The sequence below is a fragment of the Thamnophis sirtalis genome, unplaced genomic scaffold, assembly GCF_051295495.1.
Source record: "Thamnophis sirtalis isolate CommonGarterSnake01/CBP01778 unplaced genomic scaffold, rThaSir2_p1.2 scaffold_7, whole genome shotgun sequence".
Taxonomy (NCBI): domain Eukaryota; kingdom Metazoa; phylum Chordata; class Lepidosauria; order Squamata; family Natricidae; genus Thamnophis; species Thamnophis sirtalis.
The window spans coordinates 38,916,412-38,929,982 of record NW_028261387.1 but is presented as its reverse complement, the minus strand read 5'-3'; the positions used below and the strand labels follow the sequence as shown (position 1 = coordinate 38,929,982).

At 48.8% G+C, this 13,571-nt stretch overlaps 1 protein-coding gene across 8 annotated transcripts in view; it reads left to right on the top strand.

Moving 5' to 3' along the window:
- Window positions 1-13,571, top strand: part of MAST2 (microtubule associated serine/threonine kinase 2) — a 265,612-nt gene that overhangs the window by 136,324 nt on the left and 115,717 nt on the right. For all 8 annotated transcript variants that reach the window (XM_087719741.1, XM_087719738.1, XM_087719740.1 and 5 more), the window contains exon 4: window positions 6,716-6,747. In XM_087719741.1, coding sequence (XP_087575867.1) covers window positions 6,716-6,747 — 32 coding nt within the window. The remainder of the gene's footprint in view (window positions 1-6,715; window positions 6,748-13,571) is intronic.

The window sequence follows — 13,571 nt, the reverse complement described above, 5'->3', positions numbered from 1 at the left end:
TAATCATCTGTAGAGACTTAGTAGCCAATATCAGCAAGAATTTCAAGATAAAAACTTTCTCACCTGGAAAATCTGAAAACCTCAGAGCAATTGCAGTTTCAACAGATAAAATTAATATATTATTCCAGATTCTAAATAAGAAATAAATACATTTTGATTTAGTTCTCAAACTGAATTTAAAGGTTTATCGTATTGTTTCAAGATATCATCAATTTATTCAGTGGAATATGGTTTTTAAAGGCCCTTATTTGGTTATTATTGCATGTATCCAAAGGTTCAGTTTCTGCTCTTTTGATTAGGTTGAAATTATTTGAAATATTTGAAAACCACTGCCAGTAAGTGTAGGAACTACATTATAGAACAGTGCTCCTCAAACTCACAACTTTAAGAGGGATGGACTTCAAATACTAAAATTCCTGAGCCATAATGGGGAAATTGGCATCTATATATCTTAAAGTTGCTGAGGTTGAGAAACTTTGCTGTAAGCAGTACTTTATTATAGCCAAAGGACAAGAAAACCAAAATATAAAACCTAAAAAGTAAATTAATATAAATACACGTATCAAATGATGTGTATGCAAAGATATACAGTAAGTTGTTCCAGCAGTTCGAGTCTCACCAGTTCAAGGTTGATTCAGCCTTCCATCCTTCCGAAGTTGTTAAAATGAGGACCCAGATTGTTAGGGGCAATATGCTGACTCTGTAAATTGCTTAGGGCTGTAAAGCACTGTGAAGTGGTATGTAAGTGCTGTTGCTATAGTGCAGTGGTCCCCAACCCCCGGTCTGCGGACCGGTGCCGGGCCGTGGAGTAACTGGCACCGGGCCGCGCAGCGACCGGGGGCCATGATCGCTGCAGCGGCCGGGGGCCATTATCGCTGCAGCGCAAAGGCTCCTGGGCCGTGCGCAAAAGCTCCTGGGCCGTGCGCAAAGGCTCCAGGGAAGTTTAATCAAAACAATCTGATATATAAACAATCACTGTGTCGTCGCGAACAACGCCCCCCACCCCTGCGCGCGCTCAGCGGGCCACGGTAAAATTATCAAAGGCTGACTGGTCCGCGGCGATAAAAAGGTTGGGGACCACTGCTATAGTGCTATATACATAGGGAGACCAGACGTCCCGCATTTGGTGGGACAGGCATGCTTCTTCATAATTTTTCCCGCGTCCCGGGCCGTTGTCAAAAGATCCCGCTTTAATTTTGGCGCCTTCTTTGATCGCTCGCTCCCCCACCCATCCGCTGCTGCTCGCAACACCGTGCAGTACTTTTCAACTCCCGCGCAGCCGCAGTGATTTCTTTGGATGAGCACGGGGCAACTGGACTGACGGTAAGCCCCCGCCACCACCGGACTAACTGCTGCTGCCTCCTCCTCCTCTAACAGCACCACCGGATTTGCTGCCCGGCGCTGTGGCTGAGGTGAAGCCGGCAAAGCTCCCGCCGTGCTTTTGAGGAGCCTTGAGGCCACGGGAGCCAGTAGGAAGGCGGCGGAGGGGTGGGAGAAGGAAAAAAGGCCCGATGGCTCCTCAAAAGCACGGCGGAGGAGGAGGGGGCAGGGCAGGGGTAACGCGGTGCCCAGCTCAGGTGCTCCGAGCAGAGAGGGAGCCGCCCCCTCTGCCAGCGCTGGGCAGCAAAGCTGAGATGTTAAGCTCACTCCCTCTTCTTGCAGCACGCCCCGATGCGAAAAACGCCAAGATCCCACGCACTTGGGGCTGCTGCGATGTCCAGGGAGGCTCAGCTGGTTTGAGTAGGCAGGGCAGGGGTAACGCGGTGCCCAGCTCAGGTGCTCCGAGCAGAGGGGGAGCCGGCCCCTCTGCCAGCGCTGGGCAGCAAAGCTGAGATGTTAAGCTCACTCCCTCTTCTTGCAGCATGCCTCGATGCGAAAAACGCCGAGATCCCGCGCACTTGGGGCTGCTGCGATGTCCAGGGAGGCTCAGCTGGTCTGAGTAGGCAGGGCAGGGGTAACGCGGTGCCCAGCTCAGGTGCTCTGAGCAGAGGGGGAGCCGCCCCCTCTGCCAGCGCTGGGCAGCAAAGCTGAGATGTTAAGCTCACTCCCTCTTCTTGCAGCATGCCCCGATGCGAAAAACGACGAGATCCCGCGCACTTGGGGCTGCTGCGATGTCCAGGGAGGCTCAGCTGGTCTGAGTAGGCAGGGCAGGGGTAACGCGGTGCCCAACTCAGGTGCTCCGAGCAGAGGGGAAGCCGCCCCCTCTGCCAGCGCTGGGCAGCAAAGCTGAGATGTTAAGCTCACTCCCTCTTCTTGCAGCACGCCCAGATTCTGAGATGTTAAGCTTTGCTGCCCAGCGCTGGCAGAGGGGGCGGCTCCCCTGGACATCGCAGCAGCCCCAAGTCTTGGGAAGTCCTTTGCGCCAGCTAGAAAAGGTCTTCACTCACTCCCTCTTCTTGCAGCATGCCACGTCGCGGGGTACCCTCCTCACTTCGCCTTCGTTGACTGAGGCAATGGCCGCGCGTTGGGTCCTGTAATAGCCAGCCCTTCCGGGCAGAGGTAGGAGGGAAGACGAGAAAAAAAATACCTTGTCGGGGGAAATGTCAGGTGGTGGAAGTGACCAGTGAGCGTTTAGGTCGCAAAACGTGATCTAAAAAGGAACTCGCGTTTGTTTGAATCCTTTCTCTCCTCCCTCTCCCCCCTTCCTCCCCCCAAAAAGTGACCAGTTGGTTTGTTTGAATCCGTTAAAGAGAGAGAGAGAGAGAGAGAGAGAGAAAATGCCTCCCTATCTGCACGGAAAACGTTCCTCGGCGGCTGGAACGGCGAGTGCCTTCTCTCCGCCTGGGCTTTCTCAGCGAGCGGCAAACTCCTTTCTCGCCTTTTTAGCGAAGCCCCGGCAGGAAGAAGATCTCGGTGAACTTTGAGGCGTCGAAGCGACCCCCGCTTTCTCTTCCACGGATCCTCTGAGAAGAAGAGGAAGAGGAGGAGTCTGCCTTTTCCAGGCGCTGACAGGTGGGACGAAGCTCTCGCTCTCTTTTTAAATTAAAGTGGGGGTTGGAAAGGGAAAGGGGACCTTTGAAAGGGGACGGTGGAGGCAAACGGTGAAATTGTACAAACCCGGAGCAGAAACAAATTCTACTGAGGGGAAATTTTAAAAAAAGGATTATATTGGAATGTCAATTTAAAAGTAAACATGAGGCATTTGATGGTGCTCTATCTATGGGAGTGGTGTAATTATTATTATTTTTTAGAAAAACAACCTGGTGTTTTACCTATATTTTATTTTACCTATAAATGGAGTGCAAATAGCTGGGGAATTGTGACATTGCTAGTTAATATATTCTAGGTTACCATAACAGATGTTGCAGGTTTTAATTTAATTCTGGTTTTGTGTGTGTGTGTGTGTGTGTGTGTGTGTGTAGATAGATATAGATATAGATACACACAGATGATTGAACTTAGTTTAGACTTTGAGCTGGAGCCAAAATATATTTATAAGATGGCACAATATATCATGGAATAGATCTTACTTTTAAGAGTTTCAGTTTTGCATTTATATAATTTTAATACATAGTAATATTCATAATTTCCTCACAATAATGCACTAGGAGGTTTTTTGTTTTGGTTTGAATAGAACCAGAAAACTATTCAATAGTTAACATTTCTTCTGCTATCTTCTATCTATCCTTCTGCTATCCTTCTGCTAATAGAAGTTTATAAAAGAAAGATATGACATTGATTTGAGCATTGCCTCCAGCAATATTTAGGGAAATAGAATATATCTACCTTGGTGAAATAGAATATGGTATATTGCCCTTTATTTCTATATTGGCTTTCATTTTTTTTTTCATTTTATTGTACAATAAATACTGTTTCCCCCATTGTTGTGGATCTTGTTATATAAACAAAGTTGACTCTTTCATTTTTTGCACAATGTGAAATATTCTTTGGATGGTATTTTGGTATTGTTTATTTGTATGCCGCCCTTTTCCCTGGGGGGACTCAGGGCGGCTCACAATCAAAAGGAAGGGGGGGGGACAGACTTTTACATATAAGACAGTACATGATTAAAACGCAACATTCATACCATTCGGGCGGGTTACAATCTTTAGCCCCAGGCCTGACGGGATAGCCAGATTCTAAGGGCTGTGCGGAAGGTCTGGAGGGTGGTGAGGGTACGAAGCTCCATGGGGAGATCGTTCCATTGGGTCGGGGCTACCACCGAGAAGGCTCTCCTCCGCGTGGTGGCCAGTCGGCATTGGCCAGCGGATGGAACTCGGAGGAGGCCTAAACGATGAGATCTAATGGGTCATGTGGAGGTGATCGGCAGTAGGCGGTCTCTCAAGTACCCAGATCCACTACCATGAAGGGCTTTATAGGTGGCAAGTAGCACCTTGAAGCGTATCCGGAGATCGACAGGTAGCCAGCGCAGCTCGCGGAGGATAGGTGTTACGTGCGTGAAGCGAGGTGCACCCACGATCGCTCGCGCGGCTGCATTCTGGACTAGCTGAAGTCGCCGAATACTCCTCAAGGGCAGCCCCATGTAGAGCACATTGCAGTACTCCAGCCTAGAGGTCACAAGGGTCCGAGTGACTGTTGTGAGAGCCTCCCGGTTCAGGTAGGGGCGCAACTGGATGTAGGAAACAGTTGGGGATTTACATCTGCTGATTTATTAGGTGTACAATTTTATATGTATAATTACTGCTTTGTGTGATTCGTTCATGGTAGAGGCAATCAATAAATGATACTAGAAGTTTGGATCAATTCAATAGATATTCTCCCGGCCCCTAAACAAGAATAATGATGTGTGATCAACTAAATTGCTGACTATGTAATAATAGTTGTACAGATATCTATATAAGTACCCAAAATAAACTCTTTGCTAAAAATAATACACCTCAGAATGTTAATGGAACTATAGTAAATTTATACTTTCTAAATTGTATCACATAAACTCATATACACATCATTTGAATATCTCCAAATACATCATATCCAAAACCTCTAAATTATAGGAATTATTTTTATATTAGATAACAAATTAGCATAGATTAAAACTATTCCACTGATTTTTATTTAAAAAAAATCAAATCCCACTGTATATTGTAATTTTTTTTTGAAAATATAATCTGATAAAGAAAGATAGGGAGTGATTTCCCATGACATATTATGGGAAAATATATTTTCTGAATCTTACTTTAGGTTTAATTTGGTCTGCTTCTAGAGGAGTTCTAGATCATTTATGGAGTTCTGAACTGAATCCTGAACCCAGTTCTGCTTCAAATGATGTCATTTCATAGGAAGGTCACAAGAAAGAAAAATCCAATAATATTAAAATGTCACCCTCAAAGCTAAATCGAGGGGTTATCTATGTAAGTAATCTATTGCATAAAATCTATGTTTTTAGTTCATTTTTTATCTTTATGTAGGAATATTGCTTGATCTAAAAGGTAATGGCATTTTAAATTGAACCTGTATTGAAAAATATTATTCAAGTTCTCTTGCTGTTGCACTGTGATTTATGAAATGCTACATTTCCCCAATGTATTGCTTATAGCATCCAGGTCATCTGATTTTATAAAATATATATTTAAAAAAAAGACATAACAATGCATTGATATGGTTTCCTTCAAATAAATACTATTATTCAACTACTGGGTTCACAGTTATATAGTCACAGAAATATTCAAAGCATTTAATTTTGTGCCAATGCATAGATGCTCCCTTGCGCGGCTAGAAAAGGTCTTCACTCACTCCCTCTTCTTGCAGCATGCCCCGATGCGAAAAACGCCGAGATTGGCGCACTTGGGGCTGCTGCTGCTGCGACGTCCAGGGAGGCTCAGCTGGTCTGAGTAGGCAGCAAAGCTGAGATGTTAAGGTCAAAGGTGTCCCTCTTTACCAATCTGAAAATCTGGTCACCTTATATATACAGTATGTTGTATAACAATAAATACGGAAGAAATGCATAATATAAAAGTGCAGTCAAATATAATTTGGATGGATCAAGCCAACATTGTCCTCCTGAAAGTCTCTTTTTGAAAACTAATAATACCGTGTTTCCCCAAAAATATGACCTGTCCTGAAATTAAGGCCTTGCCACATTTTTCGGCTGGGCAAAAATATAAGGCCCCCTGAAAATAAGTCCCCTGGGCAACTCCCCCTCCAGCCAGGCAGAGCACCACTCACCAACCTAGCGATATCCTGAAGGTGTTAATCTTTTCACTTTTTTTATACCGCTGCTAAAAAGAATAATCATACCATCTAGTGGTGAAGGATTATATTTACATGTAAATGTAGCAAAAAAGTCCCTAAAACTGAATTCCATATTTTGCATTAGGGCTGTATTTGCTATGAAAATGACTTGTAAAAACTGTGTCGGGCCTTATGCAAAAATAAATGCCTCTATTTACTAAAGCAAGCACAAACCTGAAAAACGATTCAGTTGCTTTGAAAAATAAACTCATTAAAATTAGTGCCACTGAAAGCCTTAAGATTCATTATTATGATTTGTTTATATCTTGCTGTGCAGTTTTAACTTGTAAATCAGTTAAAAAATTATAGAGTTGAAAAAGAATATATAAATATTTACAACAAAATGAATATTTACAAGAGTTACATTTAGAGTAATGCAATCAATATTTTTACAATGCTGTATTTAGAGATAGTTATCTTTTATTTATTATTCCAGTCACTGTAAATAGCTACTCACTCACCAAGCAACTCTAATAACCTGCTCTAAATCATCTTATTGGTTTTCTTTTTTTCTCTCCCACAGAAAGAGCTTAGTCTCCCTAGAAGAGGAAGCTTGTAAGTATAGCTTCTTAAAATTATTGATTTAAGACATATTTTTCAAAATGTTTAATTTGTATTGTGGCTTTGTATTATTTTTCAGAATTACCCAAATTTTTTATACAATTAATATTGCTGCATGTTACCATTTATCATTCTCCACCACTGTTTATGATGTTGTGGAATTGAATATGGATAAATTGGAAAAGGAAGCAATGCAGACTTCTAAAATTATATGATTCTCAATTAAAATATTTTACATTTTATATGCACTGAAGAATATAAAATGTACAAAAATTTCATGCAGATTCATGATTTAAGGATTATCTGTCATTGTGGTTGCTTAGCAATGAAATAAAATTCTGTTTCTAATTGGGTTATATGAAAGTCCTAGAATTAAGACTTCATCCTGGAATAAGAATTGCAATTGAGAATCATGATCTGAATACTGATTTTATCCTTTGTATTGAAATTTAATGGATTTCTAAGAGAAAAAGATATTGGTTAAGAGCAATATTGATGCTATAAGTATGTCAAGGCAGTTGAGCCGTAGAGTTGAGGAACTGAGGCTTTGATTACAATCTCTTTATTTCTGTACAATTTTTTTCTGCACCTTTCTATTCACATGTTACTATTTTGTCTAACTCCTGCATGTCCTTATCTACTCAGTCTTTTCTAGCCATTCTATAGGATTTTGTACTTTATTAGCAATTTTAATAGTGTCACCTTTAACAGCTTTAATAGTATTAGCTTGTTTTCTTCTTTAGGACAATTCAGTATACTTAGACATGTGGGCTGGGATGGTAATGGATATATTATATGATTTGGTACAAAGATTGGAACATGATATGAAACTAGAGATCTGACATACTGTAAATTCTGATAAGAAACTTTGCTAGAGTTAGTCAAATATATAGTATGTCCACTTGCATTGATATGTACTACCCCTCCACCCTGGAATTACATAATACAAACTGGTTGTTAGGTGTATTTTAAGTAAAAGAACGTTGGTCTTACCTGAACATGTCTTTTAAGAGGAGGGGAGGGAGTGGTCACCTGTGGGTATTCTCAAAGCCTGATTGGTCCAAAGACTGAGAGCAAAATCATAAATATTGGTGCCTTCCAGTCCTATCCCAGTTTTCTCGAAGGTGAACTGAAACGACAAAACAACAACAACAACGAAACACCACCCCCCCGGGAACCACCCGGGCCCTCCCCTTGGCCCCAAAGGAAAATTCACTAGGGCGGGTCATGACCACTCCCTCCCCTCCTCTTAAAAGACACGTTCAGGTAAGACCAACATTCTTTTTCCAGAGGAAGGGAGGGAGTGGTCACCTGTGGGACATACCCAAGCTATAGTCCCAGGGAGGGAAAACAGGAAACCACTAAGGCCCAAGGGGAGCATCAGCCGCCACCCACTGCAATACCTACCAGCCAAAGGACGCATCCATTGAAGCGAAGGCATCCAGATGATAATGTCAGGTGAAAGGCGTTGGAGAAGCCCAAGTGGCCGCATGACAACACCAGCAGATGGAGCCAACGTGGCCCCCACTGCCGTGGCCACGCCCTCCCAGAAAATGGGCCATGATGCCCAACGGGGCCGTACAACCAGGTGCCCCATAGGCCCCGCAATGGCCTGATGCAGGCAACTGCCAATGGAGGCCAAGGACACCCCAGAACCAAACGTTCCCGGCTGGAACGAAGCAAACCAGGCCTCTGACCTATAGACCCCCTCATTCCGCCGGAGGCAAACCCGCAGAGTGTGATGCATGTCCAACCGATGCCAGAGCCCCCCCTATCAGTGGAATGGGCCCGGGCAAGGCCGGGCAGGACGAATTCCCGAGCCTTATGAAAGGGAGTGTTCACCTTCGGGAAGAAGGTAGGCTCAAGGCGAAGCACCGCCCTGTCCTGGAGAAGATGACAAAGGTCGACCCCGGAAGAACAGGGCGCCCAAATCCAAAATACGCTGGGCGGAGGCAACCACCACCAGGAAAGCCACTCTCAAAGACCAGAACCGCAGATGAACAGACCGAAGAGGCTCGAATGGGGCCCCCGTCAATGCCCTGAGAACAAGGGGAAGATCTCACGTGGGGAACCCGTGGACAGAGGGAGGCCTGAGATTAGCCGCCCCCTACAGAAAAAGCTTGATCAGGTGAACCTGAGAGAGGGAAGAAGACCCCCCCAGGACCGAAGACAAAGCTGCCACTTGGCGGAGCAATTCCCGTGAAAGCCTGTCGTCAAGGCCCTCCTGCAGGAAACCCGCGACCTTAGGAAAAGAGGCCCTGTCAGGAGAAAGGACAGGAGGAGAACACCACCGGACAAAGGCCGCTCAGGGGAAATTGCGGGCGCAGAAGGGTGCCGAGGCGCCTCAAGGCACGAAGGACCCCTGCGGACAGGCCAGCCCCCAGCAGCCGCCGGTCAAGAGCCAGGTGGTCAGATGGAGCCACTGGACTCCGGGTGAAGCAGGACCCCCTACTGCCAGACCACCTCCTCCTGCGGGATCCACCGCGAAGGAGCCACAGACAGCTGGACGAGGTCTGCAAACCAAGGGCCCTGGGCCATAAGGGGCCACCACAACGACCAGAGCCCTCTACGCTACCACCTCCCGGATGGACCCTGGAACGCAAGGGAAACACATACCGAAGGCCCGCAGGCCACCTGCTCCTGAGGGCGCCTGCGCCCTCCGCAGACTGGGACAGGAAATGGGTGAAAAACCGGGGGAAGAGGTGAGTTCGCGGGCGAGGTGAATAGAACCACCAGAGGAGTCATGAACCTCTGACAGATCCCCCCAAAAACAATGACGGATGGAGTTGTCACTCGCCCTTGACCAGAGTCGCCCGACTCAGCCAATCCGTTGGGACATAGGCGAGCCTGGAAATGTGTTCCGACACCCAGGACAACCGGTGCCTCTCCGCCCAGGCGCCCAGTCTCAGAGCTGCCAGCCAGAGAACCCGAGAGTGGGTCCCCCCGATAATAGATGTGGACCTTGGTGGCCGCATTGTCCATCAGGAGGAGCACGTGACACCCCCTCACCGAGGCCTGAGGTGTCGCAGAGCCTGGCGGGCCACCTCCAGCTGCAACCAATTGATGTTGTGGTGAAGGTCTGAAAACGACCACCTGCCCTAAGCCATCCGGGAGCCCACCAGGGCCCCCCACTCGAACAGGCCCACATCTGTGGTGACACTCGCTCTGTTCGGCTCCCTGAAGCAGCAGTTCCGCTGAATGGCCGGGGGCAGCCACCACCCCCATGAGACCCGGATCCACAGAGAAATGCTCAATCACCCCTTCTGACAAGGAACAAGTGCCCCCAGAAGAGGCCGAAGAAGCCTGGCCCGCGGGACTATCCCGATGCAAGAAACCATCTTGCCCACTAACTGAGATAGAGTGAGGATTGAAACCAACCGACCTCCGCGAACACCTCCTGCCAGTTGACGCAGGCTGCTGTGGCGCTCCTGGGACAGACGCACCCCCCTGACACGGAGACTATGACTGACGTTAGGCGAAGAATGCGCGTGGAAGGGAAGAGGTGGCTCTTGGGGAAGTCCACCGAGAAACCTAGGCTTCGAAGCCCCCGGAAGCGGGGCTGAAGAATCGAAAAGGCCTGAGGAAGAGACCCTGCCTGAACCAAGATATCATCTAAAGAACATTGGAGCCCCACTGGGCTGGAGGGCAGAGGAGCAGCCCGGGCCGCCCGAACCCCTGTGAAGGCCAGCCCGAAGGGAAGAGCCATGTATAGGTAGTGACTGCTCCCGTGGGAGAACCCCAGGAACCTGCGATGACCGGCCAGAATGGGGACGCGAAGAGAGGCCTCAGTGAGAACCACTGAGGCCCAGAAGTCCCCTTGCTTGATGCCCCGAAGGACAGAAATGAGGGAAGACCTTCGCATCGCCTGTGCACTAGAAAACGGTTTAGATGTTTGAGGACCCAGAAAGCCCTCCAGCCACCCGTTCGGAACCACGAACAAGTGGGAGAAGTGGTCCAGGCCCCGTTCCTCTAGAGGAACCTCCTCCACCGCCTGAAAGTCGAGAAGGAGGACGATGGACTGATCCACCAGGGTGCACTCCAGGCTCCGGGATGGAGGGAATGCCCTGAAAAAAATTGGAGGGGTGGAGAGAAAAGCCAACCTGAGACCGTGATGAACCGTGGCTCGGACCCAAGCGTCCGTCATGATCTCGCCCCATTATCCGCAGAGACAGCCGCCGATGGGACGACTCAAGTTCGAGTCACTTCCTCTGCGGTAGGGACGGCTGCCCCCCCGCGAAAGGGCCGCCTGGACTGGTGATGGAAACCGTTCCCGTCCCGAAAGGGCGACCTGGGGAACTGCCTGACGGAGTGGAAAGAAGAGAAACACTGGTTAGAGACATAATCTGAAGCCCAATACTATGGCACATGACAAGAATGAGACTTAGACTCGGACTTCACAGCTTTTAGATGGATGAATTTTCCCTTGCCTCCATTCTCAGAACGGGGTTGAGGGCCCCGCCCCCAAAAGGAGTAGGCCCCTCGAATGGAACGGCCGCCCAGTTCCACTAAGCTTGGTTGGCCATCAGCCAGAGACGCAGCCACAGGAGCCTGTGAGATGTGACCGAAGTGGCCAGAGCACTGGACGCAAACTTGAGCAAGTCCATGGTCACAACAGCGGAAAATTGGCAGGCCGCCCTGATCTAGAAGAGATCCTGGTGGAGCCACCCATCCTGAATGGGAATGCGCCACTGGAGCTTCATAAGCCACATGACTGCGGCCCAGCAAAAAACAAGAGGCCGAGGTTGCGGAGTTGGCAGCCCACGCAGTGGCCATAAAGTGCTCTCTTAAGGTAAGCTCAGCACGCTTATCCTCTGGCTTCAACTAATCAGCCGCATCGCCTGATGCCACCCGAAAGGAGGCTACTAGGGCAGCCACCGGAGAGGCAGCAGTCGGCAACTGAACAGCCTGGGCAAGGGCCTGTTCCAAACTATAGTGCCAGCGGCCAATGACCCCAGGACACAAGAAGTTGGGGGGATGCGCCCACTGGTTGGTCAGGGCCTCCATAAACAAGGGAGGAGCCGGAATCTCCTCCTTGTTCGCGGCTGTGGCAGAAAACATGGCCATGTCAGGATCCCTAGGTGTAGGTACTGAGGGTCAGTTCCCACCTAGATGTGTTCCGTGTCTTGCCCAAGAGAACTTTGAACATGTCTGGGGCAAGGAAGCCCAAAGAAGCGGGCTCATCCAATGGGGCTGCACCCACGTCCTCCGAGAACCCAAGTCCTGGAGATTCTCCTCCCCCATGACCGAAGCCTCGCTAACCATGGAAGGGGATGTAGCCCAATACTGGGCATGGCCCAGGCCTCCATGGCTGGAAAGGAAGCAGCATCTATCACGCCGGGCAATGTCCTGCAAAAGGCAGGGGAAAAAACCACTTAAGACCCTCAGGGAGCTGATCCAAACCCTCAATATACCATAAGCAGAACCAGGCCCCTGGGGAGCCAACCTGCGCAAGGGGTAGGATCCCCTAGAAGTACCCTCCAAGGGATCCCCTGAGTAGGAGGGAGAGGGGGATCCCCCCCAACCCGGAAAAAGATGAACCTGTCTGGGGAGGCCTAGGACGAAGAAGGACTAATCCCTTAGGAGCGGATCGGGCCGAAAAGGGCCTGAGGAGACCTTTTGTCCCTGACAGAGGCCCCATCTGACCCAGCCTGTTTCACCACCCTGGCAGATGATACCTCAATGCCTCTGTGCCTACTGGCCTCCTCCCTTGTGGAGGATCGAGATGGGCATTGGGCACAGGAAAAACTCAGGGGGGGGGGAAACCTGACTCCACCCCCTGCACTGGGCCTCCTCACCTCTCACCAGGCCTGCCACCTGGCCCTGGGGAATATCCGAGCCCCACCGGGACCTGGGCCTGCTGTTCCAGTCGTCTGCTAGGCCAAAGGAGAGGCAGCGCACGATCCTTAACGTAGGCCGAAGCGTGATCCTCGCGCACGTGGCGACCAAACCAAAATGGCCACTGGAACTTTTCCTGCCGATCAGAAACACCAGCGGCTCTGCTGGGTGTCCAAAGGCCCACGCTGATGCAGCCAAGGTCGGGGGAGGCCACGCGGCACCCAGGCATGCACCCTCTCCCCCAGGAACACTCGCAGCGGCTAGAGATTAAAGAGCAAGTATGGCAGCCGCCCGACTCAAGCGGCGGCTCCGCAAGCAGCTCGTGTGCGCCTCGTGGCGCCGCCGCTGCTTCTCCCAGCTGTGTAAACAATAAAACTGACGCTCCAGCAGCTGGAACAAGAGCTGGCACCCTCGCAATCCCAGGGATAGGGCTGAGGCTCTGGGCCTGTGGGGGGGGGGGAGGCAGAATGCCCCACAGGGCCCTCCCCAACAGCCCGGGGCAGAAACTGTCCCTTGGGGCCGCAGCTGCAGAATTTAGCAATTTAGGAACCTTTTTTTAAAATGCCCAATTAAACCAAATGAGACCAAATCGGACTAAATAGAAATCCTACCATGGAATATTCTCAACAGTTCTTGGACCATAAAAGACTGAGAGGAAACTGGGATAGGACTGGAAGGTACCAGTATTTATGAGTTTCCTCTCAGTCTTTGGACCAATCAGGCTTTGAGAATACCCACAGGTGACCACTCCCTCCCCTCCTCTGGAAAACAGAAGGTGGTTCAGAAATAAGTGTACATGTAATTGTAGTGACTGTCAGTTTTTCCCTGATACTGATTTAGTATGAAAATTCCAAGCTGACAAGAGAAAAGACATCAGATTTGTATAGAACAAAATGGCAGAAATATTCATTGTGCTAGTAAAAGGCAAAGAGTTGCAACTCAGAGGAGAAAGAAATAGGCGTAGAAGCAAGTGCTGGGTCTCA